Raw genomic sequence first — 25747 nt, 5'->3', positions numbered from 1 at the left:
ATACACATATTTCTCAATCTTGTGTGAATAGTATTTAATTTTCTATCACCACATCCGAAATAGGAGGATAACTGTATTAAGTTAATTTTTCATCTTTCGTTTGAATAGAAGTCTGAATATGCGATTCTATTGTACAGTAGTAGAAGGGTAAATATATTTAGGTAATGTCTATAGATATAAAAAGATGTGGTATGAGTGCCAATGAGACAACTCTCCATCCAAGTCACAATTTGTAAAAGTAAACCATTATAGGTCAAATTACGGCCTTCAACGCGGAGCCTTGGCTCACACCGAACAGCAAGCTATAAAGGGCCCCAAAAATGACTAGTGTAAAACCATTCAAACAGGAAAACCAACGGTATAATCTATATAAAAATATATTAAGAACATTTTATGTAATTTAAATACCTCTCTTCTATTGTCCCTCTAATTTTAGACATTAACTGAATCTTTCATTTTTATAGTTGATATAAAAAAAGCAACCCTGATTATATATTGCATTTGCAAGAAAATTAAACGTAATGTGATTCGGAAGCATATTTAACCAATTATCTTTCAATAGGCTATATTTGATAGTCGGTAATATGAATTGCCTTCTAAGTGTAATAACATAGGAATATTCATCCCTATTTATAAAAATAAAATTAATTGATTCGTCAAAACAAAATTTATGCATGTGCTCAATATGCTAATCTCAAGTAAATATGACCCAGTTGACCCAAGGATTTGTATTTGTCTTACTATACAAATCCTTGGTTGACCCTAGTTCAAAGTTTTAACATCCACAAACATGAAATAAATTATTCTCGTTCATTTTATGCTTGTAATATTAGCCGCTGAAAGTTAAGGCACGTGAAGAGTGTGGTCAATGATAAAGTACATTGTACCACTACAAAAATGTACTTATAAATACCGATAAAATTGATGCCGATCTTTGTGGTAACATAATTAATCCAATCAACAGTTAATACAGAACACCACAGATCAGATCAAACTATATTTCTATATTGATAAAAAAGTTTCTATACATATTTACAATCACTATGAGATTGCGCGCCGTGTGTAAAATGATCCAACTACCGCTTACAAAGCGTTCTCCCCAACATGCTCCGAATACTATTAGTATCAATAGGAGAGATCATATTACAGACGGCTCGGTTTACAAGTCAATAAGGCTAGATTTGGCTTTAACTAGTATTACATATGTTCACACAGCCCATAGTGTAGATTGTTCAGTGGAGAATAAACACAAATTAATTTGTATTTGATAAAATGTCAGAAAAAACGTACGAGTGTAAAACATCGGAATCCTACACAAGTGATCACGTTCAAATCAAAGAGGAACCGAAAGACACAGATATTAAAGTAAGTCATTGTAGTTTAATTCTATTTTTGATATATTCTTGTAACGGTTAAATTTAAATGTTTATAATAAACTCATCACTGACCTAAGGCATAGATAATTATAATAAATTGACAATTTTATTAACTTTTGAAATTTGATTTTGAATTGGGGCTTTTCTTTTTGGTTCAAACTGGTGTACTTAAAGATTTATTTTTTTGCCAAGCTAACAATAACATACATTTTTATGAACGTTCTGACCTCCAAGCTTTTCTTTGTTTTTTCTGTGTACAAACACCCATGGCAGAGAACCAAAACTTTGCTTCCCACAAGGTTGATGATGAGAATTGCAGACGGTATATATACATATCATATACTTATAATCATAAGAAATCTATATTCTTTATCGTTTTGTATAAATTCTACTCCCAAACTTCGGAAGTTTTTTTTCAGATAAATAGAAATAATACATATTTTCCACTTGCTAAATTTGCTAAAATTTCATAACTACCGTTCCTTTGACCCACTTCCCAATAATTCAATGAAACATATAGAATTTTGAGATCTCGCTGTCAATAAATTTGACGAATTGATTGATTGATTGATTGATTTATTGTTGTTTGCTTAACGCCTATTGGCAAATATTTCAAGTGTATTCAGGAAGAGTACAAATAAAAAAGTATATCAATTATAGATACTGTGAAGTAGGTAGACTGGGATGAAGGGCGGAACAATTGGTCTGCCACAGCAAAAAGGGCGTATATATGATCATTGGGGGACAGAAATTTAGCCTCGAAACAGACTAATTATGGACCCATCACTCAGTACCCTTACGTGCAGAAAGCGTGGCACACTCCCAACACGAGACATCAGATTTAAAGTCCCCATTTTGACCGGCCGTGGCTGCGTATTTATACATCCCGCAAAGTACACAAGCTCCTTAGCATGCAGGGTATTACTCTCGCCGGAAGAGGTACATGTTACCGTATTTCTAAACCCTAGTCTATAGTTAAGATTCAAAGCATTTTGACAGTATATTTCAAAAACTTTTTTTCGCTTACATATAAAATTAGAATTTAATGGATTTCGAAGAAAGGGTTAAATATATATATTATCCATCTGATTTGTTAAAATAGTAAATTTAGTGACAAATGCAAAATAATTCTGGTTTAGGAGCTCATATATCCACATCTACGTTTACCCAATAGTTTCTGTTCAGATCAAATTTGCCATACTTAATAAAATTGTTTATTATAACTTAAAATTACACAAAATCCTCTTGAACAATATTGACTTTCCTTAATCTAAATATTTAGCACATTGAAATTAAATTTTGTACTCAAATTACTCAATAAAACTTTTGCATGTAGAAAATATCTCTTACGCTTATTTTTTTCTAAAGGCTTAGAAATAAAACAATATTCATTGGCTGTTGGTTGCTGCATATGTTAGCATGTAAAAGACAAAAACAAAGAAAAAAGTAAAATAACAAAAATACCGAACTCCAAGGAAAATTCAAAACGGAAAGTCCTTATCAAATCGCAAATTCAAAAGCTCAAACACATCAAACGAATGGAAAACAACTGTCATATTCCTGACTTGGTACAGGCATTTCCTTATGTAGAAAATTGTGGATTAAACCCGGTTTTATAGCTAGTTAAACCTCTCACTTTTATGACAGTCAGAAAATGATAAGTGGAACGAAGAGGTTTGGGAAATGAATGGATACGTTTTACTGTGCTTGCAAATTAGTGCATGCTAGTTACGGCCGCTGTTTTGCCTCACAGTTAGAACACTGTTTTTTCATGATCACTGAATCCGCCACTGATGATTAAATGCTGGGATGTGGAATAACTGCCGCGGAAGCAAAGCATACCATTTCCTATACAAACTTGTATCTTTCAGTTACCGAGTAATGTTGCATTTTGCAACCCATCATACTTTCAGATCATGTTTGCATATTACACTGCATGCAAAGAACGGTATACGATTGAATTCATTTATGTACGCTCGAGCAAAAGTACATTTCTACAGGCATATGGGTAGACTTCAAGAGTATTTCAACACGATTAACATAAATAAGTATTGGACTTATCTTTAGACCGTCAAAGTTTGATTGAAAATTAGGGTTAAACTGCTTAAGAATTGTAAGCTTGTGTTCTAATAAATATTACTGACTAAAAGAAATTAATGGTTAAGCTCTAAAAATAGGATTACAAGGAACATTAGCAAATATTACTGTCATTGACCATCTGTAAAATCGTGATGGAATGTGTCAGAGGCAGGAAACATCCAAGGAGTTACGAGTATCAATCTCTCATACATCACGAAGGCATCCTCATGACCAAATTCTATATTCCTATCCGAAGAATACTCTAAAAAAAAAAGCTTCTGAGCAGTAACCCAATTTTTCCACTGTTACCCATGTCTTTTCAGTGCAAATATTGAACAAACTTGTGAGAATATAATTCAAAATTAATACAGAGATTTGGACCTTCAATAAAGGTCTGAACAAGATCTGTTCGGATCTCTTTCGATCTGTTCGAGAAATCATTTCAAGACTGATTAAAGATCTATCATAATCCAAAGTAGGATTTGGGATCCAAGTTAAGAGAATGAGAAATCAACACTACAAAGAAGCAGAATCTAAGTATATCATTACATTCCCAAGATGAATGGATAGCAGACAAGAAAATGTCTTCGCATGCAAAAAATGCATCAGATCGCAACATTTTTACAATCAATGATAATGACAAGTTAAATAACCGTCTTATTTAGTTATTTGCGTCACTTCTTGCATAAAGTATTGATTATACGTCCAATATGATTCTCTTGGAATGAAATATTGAAATTTATATCTGAAATACGATACTAAATAACGGCACAAAGTGAGACAATTATAAAATACATTTTACAGTTGCGGTTCATCTCTTTGATTTATCGAGTTCCTATGAAACCATAAAATTACCAGAAAATGCTTCTAAATTAATGATTTACAAGAGTGACACTTAAATGACGTCAAAGATGTATTTGATGGATGCTCCTAAAACTTCACCTCAAGTTTTAACCGATTAATATTTTGAATAGTATTTCAGACTGTCTCATCAAATGCTGATATTAAACAGGACAAGACAAAGTCACTGTCGTCCGTTTTTGCTACCCCTATCCAACTTACTCTTCTTTTCTAGTGGTAGTCGCTGTCACCTGCTTTCTGTAAATCATTGTATAATATGCCGATCATTTAAGTTCGAGAATTAAGACCAAAAAAGATGATTGTACATGTATCATAGGTTTATACCTGTTTAAATTGGAAGTAGTCACTTTATAGACCACATCTCAAGAGTTTGATTCCTTTTGATCAGCATAAAATCCTTGTACAGGCATGAAAAGTGTTCAGAATCCTCTCTTCTAAATAGTGAGTTGCAAGACGATTGACCTTTATTGAATCGGTATATCAGACTTGAGAATTTTAGTAGTTTTCATTCTGTACTCTATTCCTCATTACATACATTACACTAGGGGCCTCGGTGGCCAAGTGATCTAAGGCCTCGGTGGCCGAGTGATATAAGGCCGTCGGTGGCCGAGTGATCTAAGTAGTTCATCTACAGTGATCACTTGCCTGTGTGGCATTGAGGTTTTGAGTTCAAAGCCAGCTCATGGCAAGGTGCGTTCGACTCCTATCTCAATTGAACAGATTTGACAGTTTTCTTGCTCAAGTCAAAAGTTCCCTTCGGGCACTCCGGTTTTCTCTACCAATAAAAACCGGTCGCCAAGAAATAGTCAAGGGTGCTTCAGTGGCGTTAAACACCAATGAGCAATCAATCAATGAAAGATCATTGCAAACAGTTAAAAATGACCGATCCCATTAGAACGCATGTCAATTTACTTATGTTTAAAGCTAGGTATTGAACTTGCCCTTCCCGAGTTCATACTCTTTATATTCCCTAATTATCGATTGAGAGATTATATTTCTATCGTTTCAAATATGTGGTTAAAGAAAAAAACTTTTAATTTGAATGCATAAAAACTGAATTGTTATATTTCAGTCATAACTTACGGCTTAATGCTGTATAGTGGCTTTTTCTCACTATCTAAACGTCTATCAATATCCATTTATAACGTTTGTCTGGTTTGAATTAGCAGGTATCAAGATAATAGTTTGCTTTGAATTATTCATAAAATTAGAATTTTTTTTAATATGGAAACGTACAAGTTTTGCTATTATAAATGATGTGCATTACGCATTTAACATTATCTTTGAAAATAATATCTCACAAAGACGAAATTAAATCTGATACTTCAAGCATATAAACTTTCTAGTTTTTTTTCACATTTTTGAAAATTCAAATTGGATGAATTTATCATTGGCATTCACCTTCTTTTCAAAATATTGGAAACATTCATCAGATGTATTTTCAGATAATCTGAGAACTAGTGTTTTAACGTTACTGTTGTGGAACAATCCCATTAAAACAGGAAAGCATATTCAAGTTGCAACAGATTGGGGACATATCGTTGAACTATATGTACATGTATGATAGTGCTGACCGTCGAATTGTGGTTGATGCATCGTTGTACTATGTATATTAACTACAAGGAGTGATTGTATGGCAGTGCATGTCCCTAATGTAAGCGGATGTTTACTATACAGATCAAGTTCGATATTACAATTTATTAAGAAATTCTATTGATTAAGAAATTCGAGATCAACATCAATTACGTCTTTACTTAATTCAAGCTTTTCTCTCCTGTTTAAGTTGTTTGCGATATAGAATGGGTTCTTCTATGACTCAGAGAAATTTAAAACGTATGAAATTTGATGATGTAAAGAGAGAAAATATGATATTTTAAATAAACACACTGAAATATATCCTTGAATTAAAAACCAGACCCGAGTGGCAATTTGACATTTGTGAAAAGTCTCCAATTTCATCACTGTTTCATGATAATTATGGCGGTAATGTGTTTTCAATTGGCGATTTCTAATTCGTCTAGGATCATATTTCACTCAATCGACGTTGGGAAAATATTATTCTTGTCTCAATTTATTCGCGTTTATTTGAAGGAACAAAAATATTATAAAACATGTTGATGCGTATTCCATAAACTTTTTTTGTTATGTTAACACATGAAGATACAGGGCACATAAATTGGAGATATTTTAACGTTATTAAAACGTTAATCTGATCTGAAAACCATGCGATATTGTTTACATTTCTAACCATGTTTTACCTAGAATTTTAACATTGTTTTAGATGAAAGGGAGGGGGTCCACCTGCTTTTAAAACATGTACGCTGAAAATCAACAATAAGTGTACAAACTGTTTAACTAGAAGACTTCAGATGAAATTAAACAAATCATAACTGGAGTATCTGCCCAAAGTTTGCAGATTGGTATTGTTGGAATGACGTTGTTGGGCGTCGGATAAAAATGTCTACCATTTTTATTATTTTTTTAGTAAAGTATACACTTTTTGAAGTCCAAATTATGTAATTAATTCTTCTGTCAAGCCTGAAAGGCCCTTTTGGGATAACATCTCTGATTTTTGGCTTTGCAACATTTAGGTCTCGAGCTCACCTGATGAAAATGATCCCAGTTACACGTGTTGTGCGAACGGGAATCTTTTCACACTTTTTTCTAATGCATGATTTATCTATCAGCAATTAGCAAATCGTGTTCTTAATGGCATATATATTAAATATATTAAATGCATATACATGCATGTACAACTGCCCCACCTGCCTTAACCTTTTGATTCATATAATTAAACTTTAATCGTCACACCTGTCTAAATTATCTTAAATTGTCATTCACAAAAATGTATTATTACTTGTATTATATTACCCTGATATCCGTCCTAAGACCTTAGCCGAGTATCCAATATCGGGGTATGTATTTATTATCATTAACCAAAACCTCACGCTATCCGACCCCAAAATTATAAAATTTCATATAGGGTATAACGAATCAAATTCGTTAGGGCTATTATATGGTTGACCAACCTTTTACTTTTTCTAAAGTCACTTTCTGTATTTAATGGGTTACATGTTTTGTGATAATTTGCTGTATTTTTGTAAGGTGAAACTGAAAGGAAACAGGTAAGCGAAATTCTTAATGAACATAGAAATTGAATTGTTAAATATTTCCTACCAAAATTTTATTATTGGGATTCTCAATCTTTGTTTATTGTGTAAATCCAGACTTCAAGTATTATTTACTGAAATGAATATGAAGACGTTCGGATCTTTCTTTCATTAGGAAAATACCCAGAGAAATTGGAAACAATCTGTTTGATTCTTTTAAAATTGAATGTTCATATTCAGTATGCAGTAGCCACATTTCTCTTTTATTGCTGAGCTGTGGTGTCAGGTTGATAGATACAGCACATATCCTTTTATTCATATTAAGTTACCATGAGTTATTATACCTTCGGAACCTTTTTTTATTATTTTTTTATTGTTTGTAATACTTTGAAAGTAAACAGAGTACAAAGGTAGAGAAAACAGGGAACCAGGAGACCTAGAACTTGTTCATATGTTGCAATTTACTGTTTGTCTTGAATGTCAGATTTCTTTCTTTCATTGACAAGTTTTTTTTCTTTTTGATCTTGCAATTTGATCTGGTTTCCAATACTTGAAATTTTGGTATCATATTTACTTATACCGTATGCAAAACAATTTAGATGTCCGATTGATTGATTGATTGTTGTTTGTTTAACTTCTAGAGCAAATATTTCATTCATATCCACGAGGAAAACAAATTGAATATTATTAATAACGTAGTTTTTTTAAATGGTTCGACCGGGACGAAGGGCAGAAGTTTGTACTGGCTAGGGACATGAAATTTAACCTTGCATCAGGCTACAAATAGACCTATGAAAAAGTTGTTCTGGTGATTTTTTTTAAGGACAGAGAGCAAGACGCTGTTCCTAATCGGACCATTTAAACACCCATGGCGAGGCTGTTTAATCGTAAATTCAGCATAACATTCATCATGGGTTTTACTACTAGACTAATGAAGTCTAGGTTACTATAGTATTATGACCTGGTCACCCACGGAGGTTCCTCTTATAGAAATTGTAATTATATTTACAATTTTGGCTATTGGGTATAGGTCATTTCTGTTTTGTAAATCCTAAACCTTTTATAAATTTGGGTTCTCAATCTTTTTTACTATAGCCCATACGTTATATCACGATAGTTAAACTTTACGTCAAAGTTTCTTCAGTTGTGAACTTTCCATTTTTGTGTAGCAACATTCCAGCAGCAACTAAAAATTTAGTTCCATCTGATATTCCAGAGCTTGCGTTTCTTATCATGATTACTTGATAGAGGATTGGTGTTAAAAATAAAGCTATTTAATCAAGGGCTCCTTAGGGTTAAGCTACCAAGACATCTTTTCAAAAATTTAACGGACGGACGAAGTCAAGATTAGAATTACTGTCTTTTGTCATGTTCACAAATTATTGGTAATGGCTGTTATCCTTTTTATGAAATTTGGGATTTTTTTATTGTCCCTTATCATCTCTCTTCCATTCTTCTTCACGAAATAAGTGCATGCTGTGCGTACTGAATCTGAAACAAAAACATACTGTCATTTTTGTCACGAGTCTGATCCAACAAAATCTGTATTGTTTGAGGCTGCTGGTTTGCTAAAAGAACATTCATATTTTTTTATTCCAGGATTATGCTGAAAATACTATGAATGAACTTCTTGGATTGTATGGCTATGATAAAGTAAACAGTACGGACACAGAACAACTAAATCTCGAGCGATACACGTCAGAAAACGACGGAGCTGTGTCTCCTATAGACGACCTCAGTCGAGATAGCTTTGACAGTGATGACAACCTATCAGAAACTAGCGAGGTTTCAAGATTAAGTAAGTTTTGTAGTTTTTTTAGCCTCCTGCTGATTCGTTGTTTTGATGAAACCGATAATAAAAAAGCCGCAGAATATCAGCAATGAAAATGGGATATGGTATATGTACAGGATATAACGCAAGGACTTATGTACGAGTTTGTTATATCAGATTCGCTGTAAAGTCCCCAAATGTCGATACATTGTTTCTCATCAACATATTTTATCTGATGGACAATTATTATTTTATTGATGCCCATTATAATTTCTTAGATACAAATATAAGGAAAATTAATGCTTGGTCCAATATTAAGCTGACATAAAAGTGCTTTTTATTTAGTTTCTTCCTGTAGGAAATACACTAAGAATCTAGATTTTAGAAACACATCCGTATTATTTGTCATATACTACATTATTTCCTGACAAGATATCTAGCAGTATATTCAATGAACGAGAAGACAAACATAAGCGGGTGTCCCCCCCCCCCCCCCCGACCAAGGGTATATATTCTTACACATGATGGGCATGTATGAATTTTCGTCGCTTTTTCATTAACTTAAAATTGGTATCAAGCTCCAATCTGGCCACGTTATATATGTGTACTGCGTTTTCAAATCCTCCCAGATTTTCGTATACTAATTTCGGGGTATCATTAGTGCGGAATAGCTCAAAGTATATCTTATTTGGTTTTGTATTATATACTTGTACTTTATAGGAGCTAGGACAATGTATCTAATATATAATATTTTTTTTTACAAATCATATATATTAACAATTTAAAAAAAAATACACATTCAATATTATTGAAAACTTAACCTATTATAAAGTGCAGTAAAAGTTCTTGAACTAAAAACCAACTTTAATGTACAGGAAGAGTTCTTGAGCTAAGCTAATAAAAAAAACCAAAGTATTATTGCAGAAATGCATATTGTTGATTATGAATGCACATAGGCTTAGCAGTAAATATAAGAAAATGTAAACCGTATGTTATGCCAAGGAAACTCTATACCGTACAAACAATTTTCCCATTCGCCTTTATGATAACGTACTAACAGCAGCACGAAGTCTGATTTCATCTCTTTTGAAATATAGAATTTCACCCCTCTATATTTAGGGCGATACACGCAACTGATGTTCGTCTTAATTATCTATAAGTTACATCTAAGTGTACATTTCATACACAAGAAGATTTGTTACTTGATGTATTTGTGAATTATGAAAAATGAATCAATTGATGTAAGAACAAAGGTTGTGTTTTTATAATACTAAAGATTGACTAAGTAGACACATATTTTTGACTGTTGGTAAGAAAATAGGGAAACAATCCTTTATTTATGAAGATTTTTTCAGTGTCAAAACTGAAATTTAATTACCGCATTCTTGTACAAAATAACTATTATATTGTTTAAAAGGAGACATCTAAGGTGATAGTTTACCTCTCTAAAACAATGCTTTCATCTGTTTGGTGGTATTTGAAAGCTTCCTTGATAGGTCAAGGCAGTTCGCTCTCATTAAAAAAAAATGAATCATTGGAATATTTCAAATACATTTTCATTTTCCTCCTTGATTGTTTAGTTCCACTTTCAATTCATCCTCAATTGCAATTGCCAATTTTCGATATAATTGCAACAACAAAAAAATGATTGATTGTTTGTGGATTAACGTCCAAACTTTGATTATATTTGTGGATTAACGTCCAACAATTGATTATTTGCGGACTAACGTCCTGGCAACATAGCAGACCTATATATAGAATGAACTTATAACTTAAAGAAAGATAAGGTTCGATCTAAAATCTTGCACTACAAAATGCCATATGCATAATTGAAACAAAGAAATATGGCATCAATAATAATACTTATTCCACAAACATAGATTCAGCGTAGGACTGGATGTCTGCTTTCTCCAGTGCTTGGCTTGAAACTAATCTAAACCGGAAACATGTTTAATATGTATCAAAGATTTGCTTCGACGCCCATCTCGAGAAGTGTTCCGATTTCTTTGTGATAATGAAAATTATTGATCTTTTCTCATGTCCCGAATAATTCAGTCGTTATGTACATGTATTCCGCTGCTCTACTCACGGGTAGGAGAGACCAATTACGAGCAGAACTTGTATTAGTAAATTACTTTTTCATTGTCTTCTTAAAATGTGTTTTCCAACTTATCCCTTCTTTTCATGCAATCATCAAATCCTCATTTGCATAACGCAGTTTAGCCGTTAACACATTGCATGGCGTATTACGATCCCAATATCAATTTAACCATAGGTCGGTTATTCTGAATTCAAACTACCATAAGTCAGTTAGACGGTAATAAAACTACCATCAGTCAGTTAGTCGGTAACCAAACAACCATAATTCAGTTAGTCTTCATCAACCAATTTCTGCATGTCATGTTTTTTGCGTTTGGTTAACCAACTTGGTGTGTCGCTCGACTATCAGTTCTGAACACTCGTGCAATAAATTAACACAGGACGGTTGCTGCGGTGCTTTTTTCTTGTCAATTTCAGAAGTTTGTTCCCCAGACACTTAATAGTCTAGTCCTGCGCCAATGTGTGGTGACTTTTTCCTATCAATGTAATGTAATGGTGTCAAACAAAAAGTATTATTAAACAGCGTTTCTTGTTTTTTCCCCCAAAACGACAATTAAACAATTATTATTCAATTGGACTTGAACAGATATACTTTGTGTTCAGATATTTTGTTTTACTAGCTTCATTGACATATGAGTTTCCATTTTTAATATTTTGCTGCCTTAAATCACTGTTAAATGTCACTCAATTCAGCTCTCTTTGCAGAGTCGTCTAAATATGTCTAAACAGGGTAAACGAACGAAGTATAAACCTTAAGGATATAATCAGCAAAACAAACAATACGGTAATCAACAGTTACTGTCGAGTGTTAGGGGGTTTGCGCTCACAAATATGCTTAACACCAGGGGAGGATCCAGCCACTTTTAAAAGGGGGGTTCCCAACCCAGGATAAAGGGGGGTTCCAACTATATGTCCCAATTCAAATGCATTGATCGTCAAGAAAAAAGGGGGGGTTCCAACCCCCGGAACCCCCCTCTAGATCCGCCACTGTTAACACTTCCTCATTCTGTATTTGTCTGTCCCTAGCAATGAACCCAGTGGTTTGCATTTGTTGTCGCCTTGTTTCGTCTGTCTTTTTTTAATCGTTTTCTTATTTCTCATCGCGTTATTTTTCTATAGATTACCATGTGGTAATGGTCTTGCTGATTATCGAAGGCCATACGGTGACCTGTAATAAAAACATCACTTTCCTTCGGACTCTGGACGATGGCTGTATCATTGGCAAACGTATTTGTTCTTGTTGTTATTCAGTTCCTCTTATTCACAATTACGTCAAATACTTCAACTGGATTTTCATTTATATTTGATTCATTTTAATAAGTTATTTTAAGGAATTTAGTTTTATTTATACGCACGTTTGGCTTGTTGAAAATTTAAATTGAAGTCCTTTGAAATTTGAAATTTTGATATTTGGAACTTCTCACAGTCATAATAAACCTGAAGACATTCTAAATCGTGCTAAAATGGAATTCTACTCTCCCCTCAGCAATCTATAGCAATTAAGAAAGATCAAACTTCATACAAGTAGAGTATTTTAACACAAAGACAAGGCAAAAGCGAGTATACAATTTCAAGTTGATGTCTTTATTAACAAGGGCTTGTCACTGTTGAACAAAATATACTGTCAGTCATTCGTTTGTCGTCGCTTTTAAAGGAAACATGACTACATAGCCCTGCATCTCAGGATGATATAAATTAACTATCACTAAGTCACGTGATATCTGGCCAAATTGATGATGAAAGTGTCAACTAGTATAATATTACACTATTTCCTTTCAAGTAAAATGTCATCGTTTTAATTTGCGAAAACTGAGCTTAAACACTAGACAAAATAACCTTCAATTAGAGAGAACTATTGTAGATTTGGAAAGTTAATCTTCAAATAATTTTCCGTAATTTGTCCGTTACGATTCATGTTCAATGTAAAATGATACAAGTACTTGTACTGGGTAGTAAATTCCAACAGCTGTGTAATAAAGGAGGAGGTATTAGTCAACACTACTGTTTGAAATCTATACTTTATCATGTCTGTAGATTTAAAAGCTATCAAGGTTATAGTTAACTGTGAGCAAGTTGACAAGTTTACAACCGCGAACGTATTTTAGAATAAGAAAATGAATAAAAAGAGAGGGATATGCGGGGGACACGCCAATGAGACAGCAACCTAACAACTCAATACCTGTATATTATGTGTAACTGGAAACCCTAAATATACGTTAAAATATAATATAAGTTGTTCTCAATGACATTAATATTTAGATGTATGCAAGTTTTCATATTTGATTAAATGTTGAAGAGCAGGTCGTTGTGGATAGAAAACCTGCATTATTTTTAGGCACTGCCTCATAAATAACATATTCTCTCTGAAAACCAAAATTCATCATATCTGAACCACTTAGCTTATAATGTTATATTGCTAACACAACCAAGTCTGTTTCATGAAGGACTCCGGGAAAGTTCGGAGAGCCGACAACCTTGTTTCGGAAGTTGCTCATCGCTATTTGTCCATTACTGGACAGCACAAAGGTTCCCGTAAAATTTGGACGCGACGATAGAAAATGTCTGACGCTATAAAGGAAAAACGAGTGTTGTATGAAGTCAATAGTTCAAGTGTCGCAAATTATCAGGTCAAGTGTCGCAGATTCCCAAATAGCGATAAGGTCTATTGTCACTTTCCTTTTTCTGAGGAATCGTATTTCTAAGCCTTTATATCTCATACTCCTTCGAGTATGTGTGTCAGAGACATATTGGACATAGCGAATTGTCTTAGGAACTTTAACACAGTAAAATTTATATTCAGGTTGGTATTCACAATGAGTAAATGTATGGTCGCCATCGTAAGTACGTTGACTGTTACACAATGTATGTATTTTAAGCACATTTTCTAATTCGGGTTTGAAATGCTGGTGATTTCTATATCTTACTGTCTTTTCATATTGTTTAAGGTTGTGCATTAGATAACATTAAAGTAAAATAATAGGATTGGAACGAATATCATGTATGTGTCAATCTTTTTAGATCATCTTTCATTAGTTGTTATAATAGTAGGGAGCTGGTTGTTCGGATGGCCGATCTTCGGTTGTGTCTGTTTAATACAGTTACAACTTCGATTAGACAGGGGACTTTTTATACAACTTGACCTATTGTACAGACATCTGTCTATTGACGAAGAATATGTATTGTAGTCTTTACGTAGTTTGTTTATTTATTAATTTTCCGTTGGATTGCCGTCTAATTCGTATACCCTCACCTACTTTTATTCACATATGCCGTCTCATTGGCGTATACCCCTCATCTTCTTATATTCACTCGTGGGATAGAAACATTTGTGTAAAATTTGATTTTAATATGAGTAAAACATGCACGTCGGAAAAAGCATAGGAAACCAAATGCACAAATTAGCTAGGTAAAGAAATCTGGATTAGTGTAAGCTGAACATCCTAACTCGTCTAGAAATGTTTAATTTTTGACAGAGTGATTACTAGTATCTAGACTGACATTAACTAGTGACAATTTTTGTCTTTGCCTTTTATTCATTGCACAAATTAAATGTATAGCAGTCCAAGTTTACCATCCTTTCTATTCACTCTCCCATTTCTTTTCTTTCTCTTAATATAAATAAAAGTTATTTCAATCGTAAGCTTTACACAAAAATACGTTATTCATTTTCAAAACAAAATTATTGTTTTTTAACACTTTGTATTGCTACAAAATTACATCTTGATTAAATTCTGTAATCCATCTTAAATGTCACTGACAGAAAAATACAGATATTAGCTCTTAGCAAACCATTTTTTCGTTGTCAGCAAACGATCCTGCAATAAACTGTCACGATATGGGGTAGATTACTTAGTGACCTCCCCTTTCTATAGTCGACTAGGAACAATTAATCATCCTACAGGGCAGGTGGCGCGCTTTGTCATGATACATCACCGTCAACAAGGTGTTTTTATTTGATAACTTCATTTTTTTTTCATTTTTGTAGAAATCGAAACCGTTTCCTCATGTTCAAAATTTTCATTAATTGAATATCAAGTTTAGCTTCAAACACATGAGGGTAATAGATAATGAATATATCCAGATATTTCAAATGTTCCTGAAACTAAATTGACTATCACTAGCTATCAGATTATAGTAACGCAATGCGAAGGTTAATATAGAACTATCTTTCATTTCAAAATTAAAATTCACAAGATATCACTTTTTAAACAAGTGCGTGCATATGTATCTTACATTACGTGATTGCACTTCAAATTAAGGAAAGAGACGAAGATGAGTGTCGAATGTTAAGTGTTATTGTGCTTACAAATGAGTACGCAAATAGTGACCGCACGATACTACGAAAAAAATGTTTCACAGACATAAGAGCAAAATAATGTAACTAGTATATTTTATATTTATAGGTAGAAGCGATAGTCAGAACAGTCTTGCAGCACAACACAGAAATCTAGTCACAGCTTTGACAAAGAAACACAGGCTTACAGGTATTATTAATGTGCAAAGTAACATATTAAAAATGTAGCATCCGAATTTGTTTTGGACGAAAAGGACAACATATTGATTTATCTTTTAATCAACAATGATCATAGATAAAATACTGTTAGTCGTCAATCTATTAGTCAAAATTTCTTAATTTATCGGATTCTATCTGAAACTTCTTTTCTGAAGGCATGCTGGTTCGAAAAGTTTGTAAACACCATTGTTTTAATGGTTGCAATTTCTTTCTAATCAAGGGAAAGTTCCCAATACAGAATAAGAACACAAGAAAATAAAATTATAATGTATTCACTGTAAAATTCCTGAAATTGATGAATCAGCTAAATTTAAGATCTCTAAATTCGACGAGATTAATGATATGCGACACATAAAATACGAGCAATGAAACTTAACTGCAGTAAAACATAAAGTGATAATTTAGCCAAACAGAAGTATAACTGGTTAGATAACTGGTTAGATAACTGGTAGTATTCCTGTTTAACGTTGATAGAGATTATTTGAACATGAAATTGAAAACAACATTATTTCTATTGACAAACAAGTGTGAATATAATGAAACACAGTACTGTCGATACATCTAATGCTATTCATTACGGATCGGGGGAGGCGGGAAGCTTCCTAGACTTAAGATATAAACAATTTAACCACTGTATTGGATAGAATTCAGAAACACATGAAGTCGAGGGTTTTGAAAATATATGACATCTAAAATGGAAAAATATTCAAAAGTAGAGTTTCAGAAAATGGCCTAATTTGAAGCCAAACGAAATAAGTAGACGTCTAGCATTTATCTGGAACAATGGTGTCAGATTTTTGGCAAACAGGATGATGATACAGAATTTTGATGAAGAAGTCTGGTTACAACACAAACAGACGTATGAAATTCAAAACGTAAAAATTTCTCCAAAACATAAATTAAGGTAATTTTATATCATGGCAGGTGGAAGAAACACGAATTGTTTTGTTTACTTCACACGAAACTAAAAACTAGTAATTTGAGGCTAGCAATTACAGGCGTGGTGCTTCAAATTGAAACCATGCTACTTTATTTAATAAGGAAGAGTAGGCCGTAATGTTGAATTGCCGGAAAAAAAAACTAAACATAACGGTAAATATCAAATTATACAATTTACAAAAAGCTTTATGATATTTTAGTTGAAATTTGACAGTTTCTTAATTATGGAGATACATGGCAATAGGACACTTGATACTAAGTATCCCGTCTAAGTTGGCGTGTACTGTCATTTAAATTACATACTGAAGGGGAATTCTATCCTTAAAAAATACAATCCATGGATATTTGACTAGAAGCAAATAAGGCTGAATTTAATCGACCCTAATCAATACAGTGTAACATTTCTTGACCTGGGGTATCATATTTTAGAGAGTCTGTAGATTGGTCTTTGTCAGCCAACCCTCGTCAGAAACCGATCCATTTTGATAACGTGTATATTCGAGAACCGTGCGATCGATTTGAATCGTATGATGACGGGGATCCAGTTTCAGAATTCTCTCTGTCTTATTAAGTTACTAAAAGGTCCCAGGTTTCTCACAGCTCGAACTTTTAAATAAAGAATAGATGTTTTGTCATGGGAAAATATCTATGAAACTTAAGAACTGAAATCATTACTTTATTTACACCAGTTGGTCTAACGTTTTGAAATATATGCGTATTATTTTAATAATATTATAATGCAATTTCAGTTTGATCTTTGAAATACATATATCGTTTTACCATATCAAAATGTTTTTTTTTATTTTGGTCTACTTCCATTTATTAAATAAGCCTCTGAATTTGATATAACATTAAAAATGAAATGCGGTTTACACGCCGCCACACTCTGTATGTGCCTGTCCCAAGTTAGTAGCCTGTATACAGTGGTTGTCATTTGATACTGTATATCATTTGTTTTTATTTATTGTTTTGTACTTTGAATTGTTTTACATTTGTAATTTCGGGGGCTTTTTATAGTTTGCTATGCGATATGGGTTTTGCTCATTTTTGAAGGCCGAACGATGACATGTAGTCGCTTACATCTACGTCATTTGGTCTGTGGTGGAGAGATGTCTCATTGGCAGTCATACCACATCTTCTTATTCTTATACTTTACTCTGAAGAACTAACCAATAAGAAGCCTTGAATTCTGTAGTATTTAAATCTTGTAGGTATTTACTAAATTGAAATCAGACTGTCTTGTTCATTTTGTAAGGCTTGTTTGAGGGGCGGTAGGAGGGGATGTCATCCCGAATTCCCGAAAAAATAAAACATTCTTTCCACGATCCAGAAAAATTAGTCATTAGTTCCCAAGTTCCGATAAGTGTAAATCTCGAATTCCCGCGAAAATAAAGGCCTAATCCCGAATTCCCGCAAAAATAGAGGCCAAATACCAACATCCCAAAAAAGGTATTTCCTCTCTCTTGTTTCCTTTCAGTTAGAAATAATTCTGTACATGGCAGCCATATTCGAAACTCGATGCACAAGAAATTAAGAATAACTTCAAAACATCATTCCTTCAAATTCCTTCAAATACCTAGGGTTGACTGATGAATTGAAATACGGTCACTTGTATACTTCTTGTCTGACAGTAAGAGGAGTCACCTCGGATGTGCTGTGTGGGGTGTAAAAATACTCAACTACGTCCGGTCACAACGGGGACTTACTAAATGGTTTATTCCGATACCCCTTGCTTGGAGAGTACCAGCTCTCGCATCTATAATACATTGAATAGTGTAAATTCGGAACGTAATCTTAGATAAAAAAAATGTTTTGGAGGGTGATCCTCTGAGTCTGTTTGTATTTTTATCTTCTACTATTCAGTCTTCTGTTTGATTTTAACACGTACACAAAATATATGAGTTCTATTTTTTAATAGTTTATTCTTATTTTTATTTAACTGGTTCAAGGAAATGAGGAATGTTCGTACTTTTTTTACCTAAAATGTTTATTCGTTGGAGCCTATTGAAATCGACGAACTGACATCTGATAGGTTGGTCTGTATATTATGTAAGTTGCCACAAAAATTTGAAGAAAATTGAGAACGTGAGATGTATTTCAAAATTCAACGCGGAAACTGTTTCGATAAAGTGTAGTCTTTTATTATTTATTTTCTCATCTATTTTCGCCGACGTATAGACACGTGCAATTCAGTTATCAATCCTAGAAATTTCACACTTTTAGAAGCGCATTATTTTACCATAAATAATTTTTACATTACGCTTGCTCAGTCCATTAACTCGGACAATTTTCCTGTAAAAATGAAACTTGAGTAAAAATGTGGGATTTATATTTTTTCTTTGGTTGATAAAAATATGTCTTGAAGTGTCATGATATTGAAGTTTTGTAAATTTTAAACAAGAGATAATCAGATATATTGAAATTCTATACGAACATGTCAGACATATTTCACCACAAGTATGAAGTTTTCCTTTTGTACAGTCATCGGATAAAATACTAATCCCATTTTGTTTCCATTGGCTTAAAAAAGTTAAAAGGGACTGTTAGAAACCTAAATCTAACAATATGAACAAAAGACAACATGGCAAACAGTGGTCCACAGAGGTTTGCCAGGTAAACTGAAGTAACACTTACCCCTATAATAATAGGCAAGAGTAGTTTACTAATGTTAAATCTCTGTAGGCAACAGAAGTGTACTCTTCAACTTCGGACTTCATTTGGTTGGCCGTTTAACTTTTTTGATTAGAGCGTCACTAATGAGTCTCTTATAGACGTGAAGACTTTTTATGCCCCACCGACGATGGTAGAGGGGCATTATGTTTTTCGGTCTGTTCGTTCGTTCGTTCGTTCGTCCGTCCGTCTGTCCCGCTTCAGGTTAAAGTTTTTAGTCAAGGTAGTTTTTAATGAAGTTGAAGTCCAATCAACTTGAAACTTAGTACACATATTCCCTATGATATGATCTTTCTAATTTTAATGGCAAATTAGAGTTTTTACCCCAATTTCACGACCTACTGAACATAGAAAATGATAGTGCGAGTGGGGCATCCGCCACGTTGTACTATGGACACATTCTTGTTTTTACCGATGTTCAAATCTCATAAATCGATTAAGAAGACAAATCAAGGTAAAAAAGAATGAATTCAGGAGCTTCGGAAGAATAAGGTGATACCGGTAGTTATAACAAATTATACAAAAAGGCGAGTTTCTTTTCTTTGTACCTTTGACATTAACAACTAGATATTACCTGTAGAACATACTGTTGTGGAGTCATGTATTTTCGTCTGTACCAATTTTTTGAGGATTGAGGGAAATTGCATTTTCGTGGATATTTGATTTCGTGGTTTTGACATAGTCAACATACAAGACAATAGAAAATTATACTTCGATGAACATTTAAATTTTTGGTTCACCTTTACCCACGAAAATTGGTATCCAAAAAAATCGCCAAAAGTTCGTTTTCCAAAAAATCCACGAAATTGATATCCCACGAAGTATAATGAATTAATAGTAGTTCTCGAAAGTATTTGCATTATTCAATATCATTGGTAAGCCCAAAATCATATGGTAAAATCACTCTAGGGTAAATTACTTTTTATACGCTTTTTAAAATGTTTTCTTCTACTCAGTTACGCGATCAGAACCAATCACCCTTTAGCTAGAGAAAAAACTGCTGTAAAACATCCATTGATCTTTTTAACACTCGTGTATATATCTATCTTTTCCAGGTGCACCTGAAGGAACATTACCAGCTGAGAAATTTGTATGTGCTTGGTGCCAGAAAAGTGGTCCTAAGTTATTTACTCTGAAAACCTCATCAGGATCAAAAGCTTTCTGTAGTGAAGTGTGCTTCACCCAATGTCGACGTGCATCCTTTAAAAAGAACAAAGTGTGCGACTGGTGCAAACACGTTCGCCACACAGTCAACTATGTAGATTTTCAGGACGGTGAACAACAACTTCAGTTTTGTAGCGCAAAGTGTTTGAATCAGTACAAAATGAGCATTTTCTGTAGGGAAACTCAAGAACATCTTAAGCAAATTCGATCTCCTCCGGAAGTGAAGAAACCAAAAACTAATAATGATGAACAAATTTTAATTACGCCTGAACTCTGGCTTAAAGAAGGCAAATTAGAAGTAATTGATAAGGAAGATAAATCATTCAACAGAGAAAAAGAATTAGATTTAAAGCATAGAATACCAAAAATTGACAAGATAGAGAACGATGTTTCTTCTCGTGAAAAAAACATCCCATTGTCAAAGTCTCTTCCGGAGAGAATGTCACGTGAGAAAAATAGACGTGCAACTCCAAAAGATAGTAAAGCCTCTACACCTATTTCAAATGGACTGCAAGAACCACCAAACAGTGCTACATCACAAAGACTGACACCTGTACCGCAGGGCAATATGCCAGCTTTGTCGCAAATCTTACCCCCTCAATTATGGAATATGTTTGCTCCTAGTATGCCTCAATTCGGTGGTATTCCTCCCTGGTTCTATCCGGGATTTATGCCTCCTATGGCTGGCTTTATGCCACCCGGTTTTCCAATGGATGGGATGCAGAGACATTTAAGTGAATCTGGTTTCTCAAATGCTCAACAGCCACCTGTCTCGCCAGTCGTAAGTGAAGATTCGATATCAGAACCAGCTGAATCTAGAAAGAATGTTACTAATGGGAATAGAAATCAATCTGTTCATATGAATTCAGGAACAAAACCGCCAACGTTTATGGAAAACCCTATGCATTCAGGCACGGACACGAGTCATCATGGAAGACACTCTCATGTGTACCATCATGCACAAAATACCGGGAATGGATTGCCTCCGGTCACTATGATTATGCCGATGCCCATTGCACTTCCGTTTCCGGTTCCAATTCCATTGCCTCTTCCACTAACGATGGAAAAGATTATGGAAGTTTTTGGCAAAAATAAATCTACAGAAAACAGTCCAAGTTCAAAAAATCCTCTTAGTGATTATAAAGGTTCAGAAAATTTAAATATTTCATCGAGTTCTGACGGGCTCGATTCTTCGATCTCTTCTTCCGGTAATAGACAAACAATATATAAAATGAAAAATGATATAAATGAGAATGAAACGATACCTGCTGGTCGTGTATCTTGCAATTCATGCATCACTGAACAAAGCATAAGTCCAACATTAGGATCGGATCGATCGTCACCGGTATACGATTCACGGCTTTCAGCATCATACGACTATTCATTAATGCGGAAGCGCGGACTATCTCCTGATGGATCCTTAGATTTAAGTAAAAAAGCGAGAATACCGATTGTCACAAACAATTCGAGTAGCAGTTGTGATGGTGCGATCGATTTGTCAAAAGACAGTACTGTTGGTAAAATCAAGAGCGATTCTGGAAAAGAAAATCAGGAATTGAACGATGCTTCGTCTTTACACAGTGACTCCGAACTACAAAACGGTGATGCAAAGGAACCAATGATTCATATAGTCACACCACGTGACGATCCACCTTTGTCACAACACCTTCCACTGGCGCCTGCAGATCACAAATATTCTAATAGACGCGGTTTAATACTAGATATTCCGTATAATCCACGTCGTTCACGGAGCCCTTCTCCTGAAAGAAGGCCATATTTAGCCAGGGAATACCGACGGAAGCTACTCGGAAGAAGAAATGTAAAATCTACTTAATCAAATGCATAACTTTTAAACTATATACTAGTACTTTGATGCTCGTTTTTCATTGTACATTTTCCTCATTTATTTAATTTAAAAAAGCGCGTCATTTACAGTTATTGTTTTCTAAAGAAAGGCATAACAATCTTGTAGTAATTGAATATGTCTTTACATTGTAGAAAAGGGTTATGTCCACAAAAAAACTCTGTAGGCCTGTATTTTACGCGTGCGTAGTGCCATGAATTTTGATACATGATTAACACTTTTGTAATATTAATCATGTAACTTCTCATCTTTATTTATTATTCAGAAAACTACCTTACTTTACAAAATAAGTTAGCGTTGACTTTTCAATTTTAACCTAAGAAAGAACTGAGACGGTAATAGAAATGAATGGACCGTTAGGAATGTATGTGTGTGTGTGTGTGTGTGTGTGTGTGTGTGTGTGTGGAGAAAGAGGGGGATATAATGATCACACGCATTGGAAGAAGAATCTACTCAGAATTGTGTGTATCAGACTATTGTTACCGATACTGTATGATTTTTACACCTACATGTAACGTTAGAATAGTCGGCTAAAGTAGTTCTCTCAAAATTGCTGAAAGATTGACTTTTAAAGATAGATATTAAATAACCAATATTTTGTCAATTACGTTAGTTTTTTATGTTCTCTGATGAGGCCCTTTTATTCTATTCCAGTCACGAATCTTTCTTAATAAACAAAAGATTCCAATTACAGCACTAAAATTTCCACTTTTAACCAGACACCAGTTGATCAAATATCAAATTAATTTTAAATCAATTGATCATTAGTTCTTAAAAACGCGACATTCAATATTTGTAAAGTTTGAAATTTCATCCGGTAATGGCTGCAATAGGACTTGGTTTATTGTTCAATATGAGATGCGGCGATGAGTGTAAAACTATACATGTCTGCATACAATATAATTAAAGCATTTGTTTGTAGACTTTTTCATGTTATATATAATATCGATAGATAAACATGTTGTATAAATTTAGATGAAAATTGATCTTTCCACTAGAGACTTCCTCAAATACACTATGATTTTATATTGTTTGCTTAAATCCTTAAAAGTACATGCATTTTAATAACTTGAAAGTAGGAAGGTCAACTGATTTAGTCATGCTAATACGGTTTTATTTTTAAAAGTGGTGTTTGGTTTTTTTTTCACTTATTGACATGCTCCTAAGATAACGACTTTTTCAGATGTATCTGGGGAGCATAGATAAATTCAGACATTGCCGTAATAAACAGACAAAGAGGTATAAGTAAATTTCGGTTCACGACCCCAAAATTTGAATTTGGTTTTCTACCTTAATTGATGCTTTTTCCTCAATATACTTTTGTTCTCTACAGATCATTTTATTGTCAATATAATGGAATTTGATGCGACTGTCATACCAGTGAGAGGTTTAGCTAGCTATAAAACCAGGTTCAATCCAACATTTTCTACATAAAAAAATGCCTGTACTAAGTCAGGAATATGACAGTTGTTATCCATTCGTTTGATGTGTTTGAACTTTTGATTTTGCCATTTGATTAGGGACTTTCCTTTTTGAATTTTCCTCGGAGTTCAGTATTTTTGTGATTTTACTTTTTATTACTAGTAAGGATACAGAAGTATAATATAACCAGTTGTATTCATACATTTCACAAAATATTGATATCTCTTTCTGAAAAAAGATAATTTGTAAGTATTTGGACGTTACCACGATAATTTATATTGCTTCCTTATGAGATTGTGACTGTTGAAAAGCTGCAAGTCCATTGACACGATGGCTTATTTCATCTACGATCGCTATCACATTTATTTATTATATAATTATTGACGATTTTGCATCAAGTGCTTGTTATATATTTATATATAAATACCTCATTTAGTGCTATTTTTCTATGTTCATATTCATGTGTGCAATATATACACCTTGTTAATTTTCGCAACTTAAGGGAGATAACTCGTGATTGCTTCCTAATATTATTTCCATTGTTCATTATGCATTTAGGTTTCGGATATATATTTTATATAAAGAAACATAACATACGATAATACTTTGGCTACTGAATAAGACGTTTGCTACATACAAAAATAACATTTTTCAATATAAAAAATAATTTAATTATAAAGCTGAATCACAATTCATAGTATAATTTACAAAAAGGTACTTTAAATAAATGGCTTCCAATGCTTTGTTGTATGTATGTATTGTTGATTTGATGTTGAGTTTAATTGTAAAAAAAATATACCAACAAGCCTTAGTAGTTGTTATTTCAGACCATCCAATATACCAACAAGCCTTAATTTCAGACCATCCAATATACCAACAAGCCTTAATCTCAGACCATCCAATATACCAACAAGCCTTAATTTCAGACCATCCAATATACCAACAAGCCTTAGTAGTTGTTATTTCAGACCATCCAATATACCAACAAGCCTTAATTTCAGACCATCCAATATACCAACAAGCCTTAATTTCAGACCATCCAATATACCAACAAGCCTTAATTTCAGACCATCCAATATACCAACAAGCCTTAATCTCAGACCATCCAATATACCAACAAGCCTTAATCTCAGACCATCCAATATACCAACAAGCCTTAATTTCAGACCATCCAATATACCAACAAGCCTTAATTTCAGACCATCCAATATACCAACAAGCCTTAGTATTTGTTATTTCATACCATCCAATATACACAAAGCAACAAACATTGGTCGTTGTTACTTCAGATAATCCAGTATACAATTAGCAAAAAGACTAAGTAGTTGTTACTTCAGAAAATCCAAAATACCAAGAGCATCACGCCTCAGTATATTCTAATTGAGACAATTCAATAACCAAAAGCAAAATATTTTTAGCAATTGTTACTTCAGACGATCAAGGATACCAAAAGCATCAAGCAACAGTATATTTTACTTCAGAAAACCCAATGAAATAAATATAAAAATAAGAAGATGTGGTATGGTTGCCAATGAGACAACTCTTCACAAGAGACCAAATGACACAAAAATTAACAACTATAAGTCACCGTACGGCCTTCAACAATGAGTAAAACCCATACCGCATAGTCAGCTATAAAAGTCCCCGAAATGACAAATGTAAAACATTTCAAACGAGAAAACTAACGCCTGATTTATGTACAAAATAATGAACGAAAAACAAATATGATATAAAGAGCTGTTTACTCGGACAATATAATAAAACGAAAGCAACACCCTTTAACACATATTACTCCATAGAAGTCAATATATCAAACTCAACAAGCCTTAGGTAGTGTTACTTCAGACGTACTAATATACCAAGAACATCAAGCCTCAG

At 33.6% G+C, this 25747-nt stretch overlaps 1 protein-coding gene across 2 annotated transcripts; it reads left to right on the top strand.

Moving 5' to 3' along the window:
- Positions 1 to 481: 481 nt before the first annotated feature.
- LOC127725694 (sine oculis-binding protein homolog B-like) lies at positions 482 to 24674 on the top strand. 2 transcript variants are annotated; one of them, XM_052232861.1, is made up of 4 exons: positions 482 to 1365; positions 9026 to 9224; positions 15701 to 15781; positions 20475 to 24674. In XM_052232861.1, the coding sequence occupies exons 1-4, from the start codon at positions 1273 to 1275 to the stop codon at positions 22415 to 22417; spliced, it is 2316 nt and encodes a 771-aa protein (XP_052088821.1). In that variant the 5' UTR covers positions 482 to 1272; the 3' UTR covers positions 22418 to 24674. The 2 variants fall into 2 exon arrangements, with proteins under 2 accessions (XP_052088821.1, XP_052088822.1); XM_052232862.1 differs by lacking the exon at positions 482 to 1365 and adding an exon at positions 7287 to 7441.
- The last annotated feature ends 1073 nt before the right edge of the window (positions 24675 to 25747 follow it).

This window comes from Mytilus californianus, unplaced genomic scaffold, assembly GCF_021869535.1.
Source record: "Mytilus californianus isolate M0D057914Y unplaced genomic scaffold, xbMytCali1.0.p SCAF_15, whole genome shotgun sequence".
In the NCBI taxonomy this organism is placed as follows: domain Eukaryota; kingdom Metazoa; phylum Mollusca; class Bivalvia; order Mytilida; family Mytilidae; genus Mytilus; species Mytilus californianus.
The sequence above is the reverse complement of the archived record's forward strand: the minus strand, read 5'-3'. Positions and strand labels throughout refer to the sequence as shown.

Excerpts from the sequence above, each read along its gene's own strand:
- LOC127725694 (XM_052232861.1), top strand. The coding sequence starts at position 1,273 with ATGTCAGAAAAAACGTACGAGTGTAAAACATCGGAATCCTACACAAGT. Across the intron at positions 1,366-9,025 it reads CGAAAGACACAGATATTAAA|GATTATGCTGAAAATACTAT; the intron begins GTAAGTCATTGT and ends TTTTTATTCCAG. Across the intron at positions 9,225-15,700 it reads TAGCGAGGTTTCAAGATTAA|GTAGAAGCGATAGTCAGAAC; the intron begins GTAAGTTTTGTA and ends TTATATTTATAG.